This window comes from Drosophila subpulchrella, chromosome X (assembly GCF_014743375.2).
Source record: "Drosophila subpulchrella strain 33 F10 #4 breed RU33 chromosome X, RU_Dsub_v1.1 Primary Assembly, whole genome shotgun sequence".
Classification (NCBI taxonomy): domain Eukaryota; kingdom Metazoa; phylum Arthropoda; class Insecta; order Diptera; family Drosophilidae; genus Drosophila; species Drosophila subpulchrella.
The window spans coordinates 25,555,611-25,575,260 of NC_050613.1; the positions used below are offsets into that span (position 1 = coordinate 25,555,611).

At 35.8% G+C, this 19,650-nt stretch overlaps 2 protein-coding genes across 4 annotated transcripts in view; both read right to left on the reverse strand.

Moving 5' to 3' along the window:
- The window catches only part of LOC119555987 (low-density lipoprotein receptor-related protein 2), a 164,323-nt gene that overhangs the window by 102,647 nt on the left and 42,026 nt on the right, over positions 1-19,650 (reverse strand). The gene's annotated exons all lie outside the window — the stretch shown is intronic.
- Positions 396-1,282, reverse strand: LOC119558291. The gene is given in 4 exon segments (XM_037871679.1): positions 396-449; positions 451-620; positions 623-736; positions 1,231-1,282. Coding segments are annotated over 4 exon segments (390 nt in total).

The window sequence follows — 19,650 nt, forward strand, 5'->3', positions numbered from 1 at the left end:
AGAAAGCACTTAGCACCCTTTAAAATTTAATCGATTTGAGTTGTGCAGCTCAAACAGCCACTTGCCACACAGAGAACCGCTTCTTGAGACATTAGGCAAATATTGAAACATAAATTTCAATTTGTGTTATTTCTCCTTTCTATTTTTTTGGCGATGTTTGTTTATTACTTGGGCATATCAATTTTGCCGGTGAAAGATTAAATAAACACAAATGTGAGCCAGAACGGGGGAAAAGCCCTCCTCCAGCCCTCGGAAAAAGTGCATTGGCATATTAAGCGTCTGTCTGCAGGGCATAAACTCCAACTCAAACACAAACAGAAAACAGAAAACAGCAAAACTAAAAACTGAAAACTAAAAACCGAAACAGAAACAGGCAAACGTGTGCACATTTTATTTTATTTTATTTCATTTTTTACGTTTTTCATGTCTGAAAGTTTTCTTTCAATGTTACTTGTGTGGGGCAACAACGGCAAGAGGCAAAAGTTTCAATTTCTGCAATTGTTGAATTTTTGCACGCACAAGAAATAAAGATGAACGAACACACCCATGCGGGGTTACCTCTCGGCACATGCAACGATAATGTGAATGACCAGGGACCTGGGACCAGAGACTCAAAGCTCTCGGAGACCAAAGACCGAAGACTGGAGACCCATGAGCTGCCTTATTGACAATCGGACTGGAGACGAAAACGCCAAGTTGCAGAAAACTTCAGAGTCCCAGCATAGTGGGTTCAAATCTTTAAGATATAAGGGTATTTTCTGGATAATATTCCCAAAATTAGAAAATATTTTCAATTATTTCCAGTATTAAATCATAAACGGTATACAAATGCATATAATTCATAATGATTAAAATGTGCCATGAATAAAAAAAAATTTTTTTTCTATTCCAAAACTTAAAAAAAAATTTCTTAACTTTAAAAGAAATTAAATCAAACTGCTTGGGCAAACTAATAGAAGAAATTATCCTTTGTCACTTTGAAAGCTTAAAACGCATTAAACTTATAATCATAAAAATTTGTGTCAGGAATAAGCAAAAAAAAATTTTTTTTTATGAACTTGGAAAACATATTGTTTTACACAGACAATTTATCAAAAAATTTTATAAGCATACAAAAAGGTGTAAAAAATGATTGCAATGATAGAATTTTTTGTATATATAAAAGTGTGTAAACAAGCCCAGACAGTCATCTAGTCAATAAATTGAGACCGGTTCCAATGGACCTTGAACCACTGTGCCCGGTGGGTCGGTCATAACCGGGCTCAATGCGAGCCAGTTGCATTTTCCATTGGCCATTGGTCGTTGGCTCGAGTACGTGCTGAAAATGAGCAAAAGTCTCGATGCGAGTGCCTAATTAAATCAGCATCACACCACCACTATCGACTCTATATGAGGTCGATCAATCGAGCGATCCACAACGAACATCCGATCGTTCCAAATTCAATTACATTTCAATAAGCCAAAGTGTCAAATGCTGAATTTTGTTCCAAAAACGAGGTTCAATTGACTGAGGATCGTAATAAGAAGTGCAGAAATATAATTATATGCAAAGAGGTCGGTGGAAGAGTTCACAATTTGGTTTCATAAAAATCACAGGGCGTATACTTGATTTGATGGCGAACAAAATAAATTGCCATTTGATTCATATTTTATATATTCGAATTATTAAAATTAAATATAAATAATTTTTTAAGGTATGTAAGAAACACATTATTCACAATTCCATTAATGAATATGAATAATAGCCACCACATTTTTATTAAAGTCTTGCATATTTTCTCAGTTTTCCTGTTGATTTTTCCTATTTTCCGTGACACAGTTTACCCCGAATTCATTATCACTTTTCCAACTGGTTCGCCAGTGAACACACCTCTCTATCCGTTCATCTCTCGCATTTTCCCCATTTTCCCCCTTTCTTTCTGCGTATCAATTATGAGTCTTTGACTTGGTTTAGCTTTAAAAAGACAAGCAAAAAAAAAAAAAACCATAATAACCCAACAATTTCCGCTGTTCGGTTGGGGAAAACAAGTTTTTCTTGACTTTGACTGTGACTCCTTGGGCTGGTTTTTCGGTTTTGGCTTTGGCTTTTCTTTTAAGGCGATTCGGTTATTAAGTTGGCGAACGGGAAAATCGGGCCGCCCCTTCCTGTTAAATTTGCATAACCTGCTGTTGCCGGTGGGGTCCTCTGTTTCTGTTTCTATTTCTGTTTCTATTTCTCTTTCTATTTGTTTAACCCCTCGAAGAAATGGACAAATCAATTTGCTTGACAACCACACACAGCACAAGCACTCAAACACACAGCACACACACAGCACCCACGCTGGAAATCGAATTGAGTGTTGATTTATTGGCCATGATCTGATTTTGAACAAACAAGAAAACCCATTTAGCGACGTGTCCAGGAATAAATAAACATACGAGTTGAGTTCAAACAAAAAGCATGGGTCGAGAGCGAGACGGAATGACCGGCGAGCGAGGGAGAGGGATGTATGTCAAATGGCGCACATAAATCTAATTGAATTAGCGTACGAAAATCAAATCAAAAAGCAAGAGCACCCCAAAAATTGACACTTTAAATCGAAAGACCGACAACAAAAAGTGCGGGCAAGTGTGAAAAGCATGGAGTTCAGTGACCGCCGATCATTGACTCCGTTTTAGTAATACATATAACTTAACATATGTATATATGCACATCCATATGCAATATTGGTCAAATTATTTGGCCAAGACTTTGATAAATTCGAATTGAGTCGACAGAGATGAATGCTTTTGCAGAGGAAGGGTGCCTAAAATGGGTCACCGCATTTGTAGAAGCTTGCATACGACATGATTTTTTTTAAGTATAACATATGTAATATACTTCCGATACAGAGAGACAAAATGTTGGGACTTGAACAATATTTTCAAAAATAATTAATAAATACAAAACAGTTTTACTAATCCGAATTTACTAAATGCATGTTTTAAAAAGGTAACCAAAAAAAACTTAGCTTACTAAAATAATATTTTGTAACATTAACCAAATTGTTTGTACTAAGATAAAGTAACTTTAAAAAATACTAAGCAATATTACTAATCCCAAAAAAATCATTTCCTTCACAACCAAGATCTCTCAAGGCAATTATTTGTAAAGCCAAAAGTTATCACTTTAGAGCACTAAATTTTAGGAATAGCAACTAGCAATTAAAGCGACTTTGTATTTAACATGACTTTGAATTTTAACTCAATTTAAAGTCAATTAATCTGTTCAATTGTTCATAAAACATTTGACTGCACAAACAGTGGGCCACAAAAGTCACTCGAGCGGATAAAAACGCAGTGTAAGAATGGCAACTCGCAACACCGCAACTCGTTCTTTCGGGGGCCCCTGAATTATTTAGCAATTTACCGGATGACAATCCGAAGAACCAGTGTTGCACAGCACCGAAAAAAGCAAATACCCCCTCCCCTGCCGAGATGTCACATTAACACTGCTTAGCAAGCAGTCGAACACGTGTCTGACAAGAGAATCTTCTTCAACTATCCATCAAAAAGTGCCCCAACCACCCGAAAAAAAGCCCCATATATGGGGTATGGGTATATATATATATATCATTCCATTCTCTTCGCATCAGTCATGGCTCGTCCCGTCTCTTTCCCCTGGCAACCTGCTGTCTCTTTCCCACTCGCTGCGTAGACAAATGCTAATAGCATGGCAAATTTAATTTTCACACTCACTTTGTGTGTGTGTACTTGGATTTGTGTGTGTGTGTGTGTGTGTGGAGTGATTTTGGGCATGCTTCTTCTTCGCTCTGTGGCTTTAATTGAATTTGCTGCGTTTTTTGTTTTGCTCTTTTATTAGTTACAATTTTCGCGCTCAATTATGCGAACGTTAATTCCATTTTTCAAAGCTACAGCAAGCACTCGGTTTAAAGAGCATAGAAAATATAGGTAATCTTAGTACGTATCCAAAAATATGTATTTTAAAATCTCGCTCACCAAAAAAAAGGAACTGTAATTATAATCTTAATAACTTGATTAATTGGATCCCGATTTAGACGTGGGATACCTCTATGAAATTGTGGTTGAATCCTCTAATATTATACATTAAAATCTGTCTCTATAACAAGGGTCAACATTTTAACCCATTTTCATGTTCAATTTGTCGGTATTTCTAATGGTATTCGGAATAGGAACCCAAAACTGAACTTCTAAATTTCATAACTCAGGTAATCGTATCCCGATTTTGAAATGGGATACCTCTATGAGTTTGTGGTTTAATCCTATAATATTCTGCTTTAAAATATATCCTTTTAGAGAGGGTCAAAATTATAACCCATTTTCATGTTCGATTTTTCCGTATTTCCAATGGTTTTCGGAATAGGAACCCAAAACTGAACTACTAAATTCCATAACTTGGGTAATAGGATTCCGATTTTGAAGTGGGATACCTCTATGAATTTGTGGTTGAATTCTGTAATATTCTGCATTAAAATTTACTTTTTTAGAGATGGTCAAAATTGTAACCCATTTTCATGTTCGATTGTCGGAATATTCCATGGTTTTCGAAATAGGAACCCAAAACTGAACTTCTAAATTCCATAACTGGGGTAATTAGACCCCGATTTTCAAGTGGGATACCTTTATGAGTTTGTGGTTGAATTATCTAATATTCTACATTAAAATTTACCTTTTATGAGAGGGTCACAATTTTAACCCATTTTCATGTTCGATTTTTCGGTATTTATAATGTTATTTGGAATGAGAACCCAAAACTGAGCTTCTAAATTCCATAACTTGGGTAATATGATTCCGATTTTGAAGTGGGATACCTCTATGAGCTTGAGGCTGAATTCTCTAAAACTCTACATTAGAAATTATCTTTTTAAGAATTGTCAACATTTTATATTTAATTTTTCCTTATTTCCAATGGCTTTCCGAACGGGAACCCAAAACTAGTTCGATATATGGAATTTCGACTGTACCTGTGTCGACCTATGCTTTATGTTTTCCAGATTTTGTTGATGCTTCCTTGCTTGTTGTTCCTATGCCTCGCTTTTTGTTTTTGCTTGGCGCGAATTTTTGCGTTTGCTGTAAGCGCCATTTAAGCCGACGGCAGCTGTCAGTCGCCCCCTCTCTTTTCCGCCCACTCTACCCGTCTCTCTCTATCTGCACGGGAACATGTTTGCTTCTATCTATTTTACCATGCATCCGTGGGTGTTGGTGTTTTTTTTTTTTTGGGATGTATAGGTGCTTTTAATCGCTGGACGGGAACTGAAATAAAAAATGGAGTAGCAGCAGCAAGCTAACATCGCATATGGTCTAGTTCGAATTCCCTTTGTGAATCCCCAAACCCTTTCGCTTTTCCCAATCTGAAAAATGAAAAACCCCCCCATTTTTTCTGCTTTAATAAAGTTAGTTAGTTTGGATTTGAACAGTATTTGATATCAGGTTTTTATATTTTTTTTTGTTAAATCAAAAAGGGGAAAACCCACAAGGCTATCGGTATATATTTTTCTGATATTTTACTCTCTTTAATTAAGGGAAAACTGCTGAACAAATACGAACAAAAGTTCGAAAGTTACGTATACGCCATGTGGAAAAAGCCCTATTAGCGGAAAGTAAGTATCATGTGGCCATTGTGCTGATTTGAGTAAGTACATCAGTTTGCCTCGTCTAATTATGATTTATATCTGCATTGAACAGCGCTGCAAATTAGATCTGTCACATATCACGCATACGACTAGTTGAACAGCCAAATCACTCAAAACTGTCGGCGGTTATTTTGGTTTTAAGTTCAAAGCTGTGTTCGCCGGGAAAACAGCGAGTTTCAGCTGTCAGATTTGCACACGCATATTTTCCGTACATTTTGGGCACACAATTTGGCCTCAAGCGCTTATAAATAGTAGTAGTACAGCACATATCTTGTTTTTAGCTCATGGAAAAATTGTTTAGCAGCTGTTTATAATTTTTTTTCATATTTATTTTGCCAACTTAAATGTTGAAAAAAATTCAATGTGTTAAGATTGAATATTCTTGTCCTTTTTTCAAGATACTCCTTGACTCGGCGCGCCTCCACTTGTTGTCCTTTTGGCCATGCTTAAGTTTTTGTTTTTCCGGTTTTTCCACTATCTGCATTTTCTTGTTGTTGTTAGGTTGCTGTTTTTCCTGCTGTTTTCGTTCAGGGCGGTCAACCTGACATGTGAGCCACAGGCACGAATACAAATGCTTAAATTGTGGCGTATTTGGTAGCTGCAGGCTTTAATGCACAAAACCGGAGTCACAAGACACACAGGATGGTCGGGGGAAATTGGGGGGTTTGGGGGGGATTTTCCATTTTCCCCCTGTTTAGTAGTGTGTGAAAAATGCGCGCCACAGCCAAACAAATTAACAACAACACTTGGAAAACGTAGCAGAAGAAATAAAATCCACACAGCACACATACAAAATAAAATAAAGTAAAAAAAAAATGGTAAAAAATGGTTAGAAATTGGAACAATGACCGCCAAGTGCTGCCAACTCTCTGTCTCCCTCCCACCACAAGCCCCCTCTCTTTCCCACATTGTTTTGGTTCATTCATACACATTTTTGTAATTTTTTTGTATTAACGTTTGTTTGCTCGTTTTCGTCTGCCGCCTTTTTTTTTATTTGGCCACACATTTAAAGACTTGAATTTCACGGCTCTGACTACAGACTTGATTTTTTCGGTCACACCAAGTTGCCCAAATTTAAGGGCCTGAAAAGGCATTTAAATATGACTTGCAATATATTTGAAAACATTTTTAAATGGCAATCGAAAGCCAGTAAAATATTTCCACATAGGCAAAGCCCTGCGCTAATATTACTTTAATTCATTTAATAAGTACTTACAATGTGGGAATTATTGCATTATACCGCATGTAATTAATTCAACTTATTTATTTTAATCAACTAATTCAACCACACCATATTGAATTACAAATGTGTGGACTTTAAATTCAATTATCACAAAATGTTTCCATATTAAGTAATACAATAGGTATTAATTATTAAGTAACACATCAAATAATTATTTTAATATCCCAAAATAATGTTATTCATTTTGAAAGCATTAAACCTTGTTTAAAAATGTTCAACTATGCAGTTTAAAGAAATTAACTTCGTTAGTTCTCGATTTGCTTGCAGCCATTTCAATTTGCATGCTAATTTGATTGATTTCATTGAGGACCCAGAAAACTTCTGTTGATTAGCCTTGTTTGTCTGCGGATTTGTTTATGTTTATTTCAACTTTCTGTGGATATTACTATCTCTGTGCGGAATGTTCGGTGAATTACCCGCCGGCTGTGTTTGCTCAATTTGAGCATATTTAAATATAATTTGATTTGCCAGTTAAATGGAAAATGATTTATTAAATGTGCGTGCGTGTGCATTGTGTTTCTCTTTTTATATTTTAATTTTACCCAGTGTCTCTCGTTTGCCTTCTGCTGATTATTATTGTAGTTTAATTAAAATGTTTATTGTTTTTATTTGTTGCATGTTTTCACTAAAATTGCAGCAAATTATTATGTGAAGGAAAAAAAAATGTAAACAGAGGGGAAAATTAATACAGAAATCATGTTCAATTTTTATCTGCTGAGATTTAAATCGGGTTTGTTGCAATTTCAGTTGTGGCGACTTGGGATTGGCTCATTAATTAATATTGGATTCTTTTCTGTTTGTACTTTAAAAAAATATTTTTATATATTTTAATTTTTATTTATACTTTATTTAATTTGCTTGATTTTAAAATATTTAAAGTGAAGTTCTCCTTTAACATTATAACATTTTCTAATAATAGAAAGTTTCAAAATAGTAATAAAAAATATTTAAATATGCAACTACACTTGCATCTCTTCCCCTGAAAATGTCGCCATTTGAAATTGGTTTTTACATGCTGCTGTGCACACGCTTGTAAATCTGGTCAGTTGATATACCATATGTATTCGACCATATATATGTGCGTATTATTAACTGAAACTGAACTATCAAACTCAAACTCAAACCCCTTTGTTTCATGTAACACTGAACAATTTGGATTTTGCGGTTGCCGGGGTTGATTGTTCGTTAATTGGTTCCAATGCCTTGCAAACCGCACTGGGCCTTCATTTTCCCTCCATTTCGCTGGGGTTTTGCCAACATCCTGCCGCCATTTTCCACCCACCACCCACCACCCGCCACGCCCACTTTCCCCATTTCTCCCCTGGAGGGGGGGGGGGAGCGAATTTATTGCACTTGAACTGCACTCGAAGTGGAGCAGAAACTGTAGACGACGTAGGTCAGCCTGAAGAGTTCTTCTTTTGCGTTTTGTAATTGGATTAGTTTAATTTTTTTTGTAAAGAAAAATCGAACTATTTAAAAATGGTGTCATAATTAAAGTTAATAAAAGAAATGGTAATGAAAACAATTTGCAAATTGCTGAGTCAAATATAATTTTTAAATATTTAAAACCAAACCATTTTTATATGAACATTTTTTTTAGTCATTTAAAAGCTATTTTTATATTGTAAAGTCGATTGAAAAAGGTTTTTTTTATAGTACTTGATCTTAACAATGTTTTCTTTTTACGAAGTACTGTTTTTGTTAAATTGAAAAATGGTAAGACAAATTTTTTTTAATTTCCGATATTTTCGATATTTATATATCGATATTTATCACGCCATCATCTCTGAAAGCCTAACTTCCGATTTGTTTTACTCGCTTAATCCCTCTTTTATTCCTTCTCTTTTTAATTTGATATACATATTTCCATGCCCTGACCAACAGAGCTAGGAATAGGGATAATTTAAGCATTTCCGCATAATTTATTTAACGCTCTTTGAACGTTTGCCAAAGTCAAAGTTTTCTAAGCCTTCAAAGAGAGAGAGAGAGAGACGGGAAGACCGTCAGGGGAAAGGGACGGCAGATACGTTTGCGAACTTAAGAAGACTATTATTGTTATTATCCCACATTGTTGCCGCCTTTGCAAGTCGTTGACTTTGTCCAATTGAGCTCGATGAATTTGTTAATTGCGTTGATTATTGGCATTTATTATTAAAAATAATTCACAGTATTTGCCATTGTTGTTAATTTTATAATTATTATTTGCAGGTCTCCGGTGGCCTTTGAGTGGGCCAAATATTTGTGCGTGTACAGACAAAAACAAGAGCTACATGAAATTGCAATTAAAAGCCCTGGCCCGAAAGGCATTTTGTGCATGAAATATTTCGGCACGGTGGGTTAAAGCGTTTATCAGATTGAATCTTCATAGGGGAAATACCATTTTATTTAAGTTCTTAAATCTCTCTAACTTATCTCTGTTTTTATAGTAATTTTGTGTTATTTGTCTTAGATTTTTTAGTATTTTGTATCTTTTTTGGTTAATAAAATATTTGCTCCACAGTCATATCGAACAGTTTAAAGAGCCTAACGTTTATGAAACAATTAGCTATTCATGTATGTAAATAATTACATTTCCTGTTCAGCGCTGTATTCTCCAGCTTTAACAGCGGAAATAGTAAGCCATTTTAAATTTAAAGAATTAAAATTGTAAATGTAAATTAAAGTCAACTTTTAAATAATATTTATTTATCAATAATGTTTGCACAGCATAAGAACCTTAAATAATTTTTGGCCCACTACTCGTGTTCAGTCAGAAGAATTTATAAGGACTTAATGGAATTACAGTCGACAAAAGCTTATGTTTTTCGTACTCTTTTTTGCACTCTGGTAATTTTGCCACCCCCGAAAACTTCCAATTTCAGAAACTAAGCAAATAGCAGACCGTAAAGTCAATGGAAGAGCAGCTGCCATCGCCCGTCTCTCTCTCCATGGGGCACTCCCCGTCTCTTTCGCTCCCCCCCTATAGCCGTCTCTTTCGCCATATGCATGTGGTCGCCTTGGGTCATTGATACGTAAACGAAAAGCATGAGAAAATTGACAAATAGGCGACGCTCAAATATTTGCACACTCAAAGCCCACACTTTGGTTAAAAAAAAAAAAAAAAACGAAAGAGAGGGGGCGAGTATAAGCGATAGAGATAGCAATATCACAAAACAATGAACTTTATTCAACGCTTTACCATCTTATCTTATCCAAAAATGCTAATATTTACCTTATCCCACAAAAATTCCAGACTGTTTCTTCATATTTTGCATATTTATTTTATTTGTGCTGTACAGCCAGACAAAGAATAATGCGCGCAATTAATCTAAGTACTACATTATTTTAAAAACAATAAACATGGCGAAATCGGCGAAGCTATAAAAGAGAACAAAATCCCGAAATTGTTTTATGGCCGGCGAAAAAGTTTAGTTATGGCAAATTAATTCGTTTCCGAATGGGTAAGTAGTTCACATGACTAAATCAGTGCGATTTCCGCGTGATAAATGGACTTGGTCAAGCGGCCAATTAAAGTTGAAAGAGAGGTTTTTTAATGGTATTTAAGCTAACCTATTGGTTAGGATCATTTGTCTTTTTTTGTTATAGAAACGTTCATATTAATGTAGCTTTTTTTTAAATTAAGTTATTTGACTAGATAATAAAGTTGGGTTAATCAGCTTTTGCATTTTATAGAAATTTAAAATAATTTAAGTTTCAAATAATTCAGGTATTTAATTTTTGCCATAATTCCGCCATCATCCTTGCAATCATTAGTCAATCAAACTTCCATTAGAAAGCCAGGCTAATAGAGTGTCATCCACTTGGCCCTCTCTTTCGCTCTTTTTGCAGCCATCTCTTTCTACAGTCTGGCACTGGGACATCTTTGATTTTAATTGCATTTCCATTTTGCCCCCGATTCAATCGCCACTGACATTCGACTTCGATACTCGACATTCGTAATTCAATTGTCCAATTGTCCAACCCCAAACCCCCCCCCCCCTTTTTACCCACCGATTGGGGGGATAGAAAGAGACGGGGAGTTTGTCGAAAATGTTGATTCAATTATTCAAGGTGACGACGCATCTCAAATAATTGAGTTTCGATTTTATCATTTGGCTCTTCGAGCTCCCTTATTTTGTGCCATTTTACAATTTGATTACGTCAGAGGGGTGGGTCCGATCCCACCCCCCTTCGCCCTCCGCCCACCGCCCATGGCAACATTGTCAACTTTGATTGACATTCAACTTCGACTGACAATTGACCGTCAACAATAAATTGTTGCATGCAAATTGTCGTCAAATCAACAAAATCGGCATGGAAATGGCACAGAGAAATGGGCACAAACAAAAAAAAATACAAAAATTTGCAAAAACAAGAAAATTAAGTGACAGCGGAAAAAAAAATTAATGAATGTCACTGGTTGGCGCTGGATAAAAACAATTCCCACTTATTATTTGCGGTCGAAGGGGGCTGTCGAGTTGCAGCCTATTGATTATAATGGCTTTCGAAACAATAAAAATATTTCCATTTTAGCGGTGGCAAAGTTCAGATAAGAATGTGCATATATCCATTAAAAAAAATTGATATTAATTCGATTCGCTTGCTGAACTTAAAGTATGGCTATGGATTTTTATGACTCACGACTATCCAATGTTTTGCCTTCATGAAATACAACCAATTCATAATATATTAAACCTTAGGCATTGTAATAACAGACTGTTTCAATTCAATTTAATTAAATAATTTCCTCAAACAAACCCCCCATTTTAGTGACTCTATTACCAATTCCTACACTTCTTGCTCTCACTTCTGCCATCGCACTAGTTAAGTGTAGCAATTTGTGAATTAATAAACTTTGATTAGAATGTTTGTGGACAAATACCCAAACAAAGGCCGTAGCACACACAGAAAAGAACAACATAAATTCCGGGGAACATAAATAGAGCAAAACAACGACAATGGCCAACGAAGGCAACAAATAGCAACGATAATGTCAATTATTATTAACACGAAAAGCGCACGCACTCGATCCACAACCGCCACAGCCCCGCCCCCATTTTCCCACCGCCTTTTTCGGCCATGCATGAGCAATTTTCGTGGTCAATGGCGTCGAACAGCCCACATCCCCACCCACTTCCTCTTGACCACAGGCACGGATGACAACCACAGTGGAGATTGGATGGACTGCATACATTTTTTAGTTAAAGAAAAACACAAACTTTTTAATGATACAAAATAATATTTTAAAAATATAATATGTAAAAAATCTTAAATATATGCACTCTCCTTAAAATAGTTGTGTTTTTTTCAATAGTTGATATTAAAATAAACTATTTATTACGTTAAAATGTATATTTTTCTTTCAATAAAACAGAAATATATGAATTATTATTTGTATATACCATTAAAAATTGTCAGTAGTATGAAAACGCGTGTTTGTGTATACCATTACAAATTGTCAGTAGTATGAAAACGCGGGTCATAGGCAATAATATATATGATCTATTGCGTTTACTTCACTAAATCCCAAGTATATGAATCACTTTTCAATATATATTATTAAACATTTTTACGTAGTTATAGACGAAGCCATATCCACTGTAATATGAAAGTGCGGCTCTGGGAAGTAGTGAGGTGGCTACGCTGGCGATACAATCGGCTACAGTCGGTGACCGGCACTGGACAACAACTAAACAACTGTGGCAAAAACAACCCAACAACTGGCCACAAATCAAAAAATTTGTAAAATTCTCATTTTGTTGGGTAGGGGGTTTGAGACCCCCTTTAATTTTGTATTGTGTGCTGTTTAAATAGCCGAAAATTGCCAACATTTAAATGCAGCCAAGTGCCACGCCCTTAATTAGACGGCTTATATAATTTTCGAAAAACATCCCCAACTAGTTCGTTAGCGTGTGTTTGTGCCCGTTTTAGTTCGACTGACTTTTGGCTAATTAATAGGCGCGTGTTGCCAACAATATGCGAAATCTACGTGGCCGACATGGTTTTTAACAAACTGTCCAAAAATCCCAAAAGTTTTCGAACCAAAAAAAGAAGAAACATTGCCCCGCCGAAAAGTTTGTTTCAACTTTTTTGGAACCCAGATTTGACTTTCGATTTAGCAGAGGTTTGGCAGCAGGTAAAAACCATAACTTAACATTAAAGTTTATCTCTCTAATTTTAGAAATAAATTATAGTCAATAACTAAAAAGCTTTAATAGTCATTTGAACTGTATTCTAATATATTCAAAACTTGTTTGCTACTTTGTATAACTAAATTGTTTGCCCATGTAGGAATATCTCCACCAATGAAGCTGTCAGCGTGTGCTTTTGATAATTTATTAACCAGGCAAATGGAAAAATAGAAAACATTTTAATTGAATGTAAGAGAAATAAATTGAATCCGCCTTAAACAAAACCCTCATCGCATCGAGGGCCTCAATCAAATTAAAGATTTATGATCCCCAGGCAAAAAAAAAAAAAAAAACAAAACAAAAAATCTAGACAAGACAATGAATATCAATTAGGCGGCGAAAGGGGGTTAAAGCGGGGTCGGGGGCCATTTGGACCCCCAGCTTTTGATTAGATCAGCGGGCGGACAAAGGGAAAATGAAAAAGTAAAATGAATAAATATTTTCTGTTGCTTCTAATTGACGTAAATTAATAAGCAGTCCCCATCTAATGTCACTGAAAGTCACATTCACAGAGCCCCGAAAAGGTCAGATATCTTCGTCAATGTCAAGGAGCAAAGAGGGCTTTTCCCTATCAACACTCAAGGACCAAGCGGAATCACCATTAAAAATGTAGGCACTTGCCTTAAATTTGATTTAAATTCCGGCGTTTTTTAAGTATTTTTTAATTTGTTTCTTCTTTTGTTGGGCGGAATCTTTTTTTTCATTTTTTTTGTATTTAAATTTCTACTTATACTTTCTGTTCTGACGTTTTTCGTTTTTTGCCATCTGCGGGCGGCCGGAGTCATTAAGTCAGCTTTGTTCCGCCTCAATGCCGGCCCCGCCCCCTATTTTCCGACCCCCCACACACACAGAATAGAATCAAAACAAAAGCAAACAACAACAACAGCACTGGAAACAGTGAAAAAAAATTAAATAAAAAACAAAAAATGTGACAGCAATTAAAGCCGGAGTCTTCTGTTTGAGATGAGAGCGAAAAAATAAAAAATAAAACACGAAATGGGGGACATTCTCAATTGCAAATGAGACACAATCAGATGAGGCTGCTGCCAAAAAAAGCTCAGGAAAAGCGGAAAAGCTAAATAGGGGAATATATGTATATTCGACTGGATAATTACCTCTAAAAGGTTTTTTGAAAAATGCAATTTCATACAAGGAATTATTTTAGGTTAAAATATATTTTCATTGAATTAACAAAGCTGCTGGTAAATATATAAAGATTTATTTTTGAGACATCAGGCACATAACTCTAGTTAAATATTATGAATTGTTTTTTACAATCTTTGCTGAAGCAAATAAAAAATTTCTTAAAAATTCTGTAACATGATATTGCTGTGAAAAATACATAAATCTATTTATGCAAAACACGAAGAGATCTTTTCGCTACTCTGCATTATCATTTCATTAATCTTGCCACCAGTGCTCGCCTGCTTCATTTGGGCAGTACTTAAGCATAAAAAATTAAGCGAAAAATAAAAATGAAAAATAAAACAGAAGGCGGAAAGAAAAGAAGCTCATAATTGCACGCTAAACGCCATTTGAGTGGACATTTTTGTGAAAAACAACTCCAGCAACAAAGTCAAAGGGAAGTGCTATGGGTTACAAAAAAAAAAGTGGGTGGCATAAGGTGGAAAACTCGGACCCAGCTTGGATTCTTAATGAGTGGGCGGCAGATGGCAAGTGCAGCGGCACCAAAACGAACCCAAATCCCGGCCAGAGTTGGACAAAAAATGGGAAAACCCCAGTTTGGGGTCGAATTTAAATTGCCCTGGAATCTCCAAGTATTTCACTATAATTTATGAGATTATCCTTAAAAGATTACATATTTTATGTTATTTTACATTAGGTATGCTTACATTTTCCATTAAACGGAGCACCTTTGAGGTTACCTGAATATAGTTCTACATGTCAATGTGTATTTACCTGCAAATAAAAATAAAATATATTATTTTAAATGGTTAAATTATAATCTTGAGTAAATCTTAATAGATTATTAAAATATTATTAAGTTAATTTTTAAGAGAAAATAATTTAAAACAAATATATTATAAACGTAAGCAAAATATATGTGCTTTAATAAAGAAAACATTATTCTTAGATCGTCTTTAGATATAATTTCAATAATATTTAATAATTTATAAAGAGAAAATAATGGAATATAATTTAGATAAGCTGCTTTTTTGCTCCATTGGTGATTTAATAACACCTTGTGTAAATATTTCTCGTGGAAATGCCAGCTCCATTTAAACCAAGTGAAATGTAATATTATATTTAATTGGCTGCCACAGTCGCTGTTTTACTTGTCATAATCGTAATACCCTCTTTATTCCTGGATGGCCCACAGGTAACTGGGCCGCCATAAAATGGGGCGTGGCATTGGGGGAGGGGGGGCTGTGGGCGTTGGGTGATTAACGGCGGGTTTCGCGTGTTTCCTCAAAAAGTAAAGTAAAAGTACTGGGCAAACTAAGGTAAAGTTAAGGCAAAGGCAAAGGTGATGCTGCCTGCATCGGTTGGAATGTGAAGCCAAGTTAATTTATAAACACTGAAGATACTTAGGGGACCTGTAGATACTGGAGATACTGCACAGAGAGAGAGAGGAAGTCCGACCGATGGCAAGTTGAAATCCCAGCCAGAGGATGAAGTTGCAATCGAGGGGCAACAGGAGATAAATAAGTGGCAGATGAAGTGCAAGATGATATCCCGAAGTCACCTTGACTGGGCCATCAGTGTGTAATCAATCATTGAAGTGGCTTCGCCGGCAAGCGGGGGTTTGGGATTTCAATCCAAAGTCTGGCAAGTAATTAAAAACTTCCCCAAGCGACAAAAACGTACAAAAGAGTTGTGCAATTTGTCTAGGAGAGGGGCAAAAAAAAAACAAAAATGGTCTTCATTGAATGTGATTTTAATGGGGTTTTATAGATTCACCCCAATAGATTTCAACACCAGAACATTTATGCAAAAGTGCTGGCAATTTTCAAAGACTTCCCAAGGGGGCTTTGGTATTTGCAATTGGCATTTTGCATTCTGCATTTTGCATTCGGCAGTCGAATCTGTGATTGAGCAACTTTTGGGGGCTGGGTTCTCAGCCTCCTTCGTTGAGAAGGTTATTTTGGAGTTGGTCAAGAGCTTTGGCCTATAGCATGTGGTATATTGCTATTTTTCCAGCAAAGATGGAATCTTTCGGATGTGTGTGTGCTTTTGAAATCCATGAATGAAGCTGGCTAATGGTTATGGCCAGGCTTTAACGGAGCAACTGGTTCTGCCATCATCATTATCATCTCTTGGCTTTGCACGTTTTTTAGCCATTTGAATGTCGGCCACACTGAGAACTATGGGTTCTAAGTGAAAGAACAAATATTTTATATATTTTGTTAATATTTTTTTTACAAATCTCCTTTTTTTTAAGGGAGCTTTTGTTCGAATTTTTAAATTGAAATTTTTATTTATACTCTTGGTTATTTTTTATGGATTCCCTGGAATTTCTGCCAGTGTAAACACCTCGACTAACTAAACTGCATTCAGTTTAAATGTGTCACATGCCGAGAAAAAGAGGGAACGACTGGAGCTACTTGAAATTTGCATTGCAAAGTTGCTCCCTCTTTTACTATTTCTATTTTTTTTTTGTGTTTTTTCAGGTTTGGCCGGAAGGCGAAAATGCCGCCGCTAGATGTCGCCACTCGACTCGTGCCCTCTCTTTCGCGGCAACGCATGCCGTCTCTTTCGCGTTGCGTGTGCCGAGTGAGTGTTGACTTTTATGGTCATTGACTTGTCCCCTCCTGTCACTGTGACACACAAATATTGCAGGCATGCCACAACACCCAGGCACCATGTCCCCTCCCCCCTTTTTGCTACGCCCCTGGGCGCCACCTGTATTTTACAGGAGCTAATCAAGCGATTGCAGGTACAGCTCTAATTCAATAGCGCAATTGCGAATCCCCCTTTGGCATTTTAAAACGCACTTTCTGAAAAACCTTTTAGGACAATTTGGGTATGCGAAAGAATATGAAATTCCCCAACGAATTATGGGTGTCCTTTGAAATACCAAAAGTATGTTTAGGCCAAAAAAGAAGGATGGGTGCCAAATGTAAGCTTCTAGGAGGCAAACAAGGGTACAAAGTATGAAATAGATAAGGTTTTCTTAATATATAAATGGTTTAAAAATTAAGTTACCTAAAAGTATGCAATGCAACATTTTCTTTAAAAAAAATATATACTAAAAAATACTAATTCACATTAAAACGTATTTTTTACCTACTTTTATATTTGTTCTTCATCACCAAGAAAAAGTTACCTAAAAGTATGCAATGCAACATTTTCGTTGAACAAAAAATATACTAAAAAATACCAATTCACATTAAAACATATTTTTTACCTACTTTTATATTTGTTCTTCATCACTAGGAAAAATTTACCTTAAAGTATGCAATGCAGCATTTTCTTTGAACAAAAAATATACTAAAAAATACTAATTCACATTAAAACATGTTTTTTACCCACTTTTATATTTGTTCTTCATCACCAAGAATGCTGAACCACAAAAGATAATACTTCGACTCAAGTTCAATATATTTAAATTCCCAAAGGCCACCATTTTCAAGTGGCCACCATTCGACTCGTATGCAAATTTAAATTGTGTCCAGCTATACGATACCTTTTTTTTTTATATTTTTCATTCGATTTAATTCTTTTTTTGGGCGGTGGCACCACTAAGAGCATTAAGGGGCGTGGCCGATCCGGAGAGGAGATGCAAAAATAACGTTAAATGTATAAATTCTCGCATTTATTTCATCGCATCGACGATGCAAATTCGTTTATGCAACTCGATAAAAAAAAACAAGACACACACACGCCCACAAAATAACAAATAAAAAATCCCGGAAGGTTGTCCGCCAAGCGGGAGTTGCGAAAAAGTAATCATAAAAAATCACGGCCCAAATGGTTTTTCCTCTCGACCAAAAAGAACACGGGTGTTGATGCCTATGGGTTGTATGGAGTGCTTTTTGCGCTTTTCACCCAGAAAATTGTGCCATTCAATTAATTTTGCTGCCGCTTGGCATACAGTGCGTTTCGCAACAGTAGAATGAATATTTCCGTAAGTATTATTGATATATATAATTCCCAACCCATATCAGGAATATTGAAAAATATTTGGTATACTTAATTATGGTTATACTTTCAACTTAACTATTTTTACAATGTTGAAACGCACATTACTTTAAAATAACAAACGAACTTCACAATAATTGATGGTGAAATAAAATAAAGGTAGCATAAATATAAAATATACAAAAGAAAATCTACAGGTGTTTCGAACAGCCGACTGTCGCCAATAAATTTGCCATTTCTACCCAATTAATAGTGGGAAACTCTGTTCATTAGGCAAGTGGAGGTTCCCAAGGAAAAAATGCATTAAAAAAAACTAGTATTTTTTGGCAAATTAAATTCGTTCCATTTTGGCGCAGGACCCAGTTTAATGGTTGATTAAAAAATAATAATAAACAACAGAGACCTGGGGCTTGAAAATCGATTTAATCCCCCTGCCTGGCCCAAAGGCTTGCCAAACTATTTGCTCAACGCCCATCGAAAATAAACACAAAAAAATAATGTTTATACATATATATACCGAACATGAAAGGGAATATTTTAAAACTTAATAATGTTTGGGAATACGGCGGAATATCGAATGACGAAAGGCCGGAGTGCTGGCTTAATCGAGTTGCTATCAATTAAATCGGAAGAGGTTTTAAACGTTCGTGAGATAAAGTGGAAAATATAATCTATACTATTAAATATTACGTTTCTTTTAATTAAATTGCCTGGAAATCCTGTAAGTTCTATAGATTCACTTTTCAGTAAGATCATTGGTAATACATTTATTTACTTATTTACTATTATAACTATACTAGCGCGCCAAGTTGATACTAAGATTTATCGCTAGTCCCGATAAATTGTTATTTATCGATAGTTTAAGGAACAAACTTTGCTTAAATCACCGTTTAAATTGATGTAAAACTTAATAATGCCGCAAATATTTCCATTATTTTGCATTAAAAGCCCGCCATTGACATATGCCCTTAATTTTTGAATTTCCAACATGTTTATCGATTACGACGAAAACTTTCCAATTGAAAAATGTCCGTCAAAGCTCCAATCAAAACCTCATTATTGACATTGATGGCGGCTTACAATCGTTAGCCGGTTGTTTTTGTTGTCGGGGGGACAAAGAGCCCCTTGGATCCCCTTTTGCCAACCACCCCCGTTTTTCTATCACATTGTTGGTTACATAAATTCGCATTGCTGTTGTTGCCGCGCAGTCTGTAATTAATTATTCAAAAACAATTAACTTTGCCAGCCGGCACACCTACACATACATATAGACTCACACACACACACACACTCACCTACATGCCGGCACACACACAGCGTACATCGGGGACAGGCATTAGAAAGCACAGTTAGAATGCATAAAATATGCGGCGTGTGTTTGTAGAGGTAGTAAAGGTATGCACGTGGCCATATTGTTTGCATATAGAGAGAGTCTATTCGCTGAAATAAACCCTCGCTTTTCCCCCATTTCCCCCGCACTTTCCTCGCTGGAGAAAGTTTA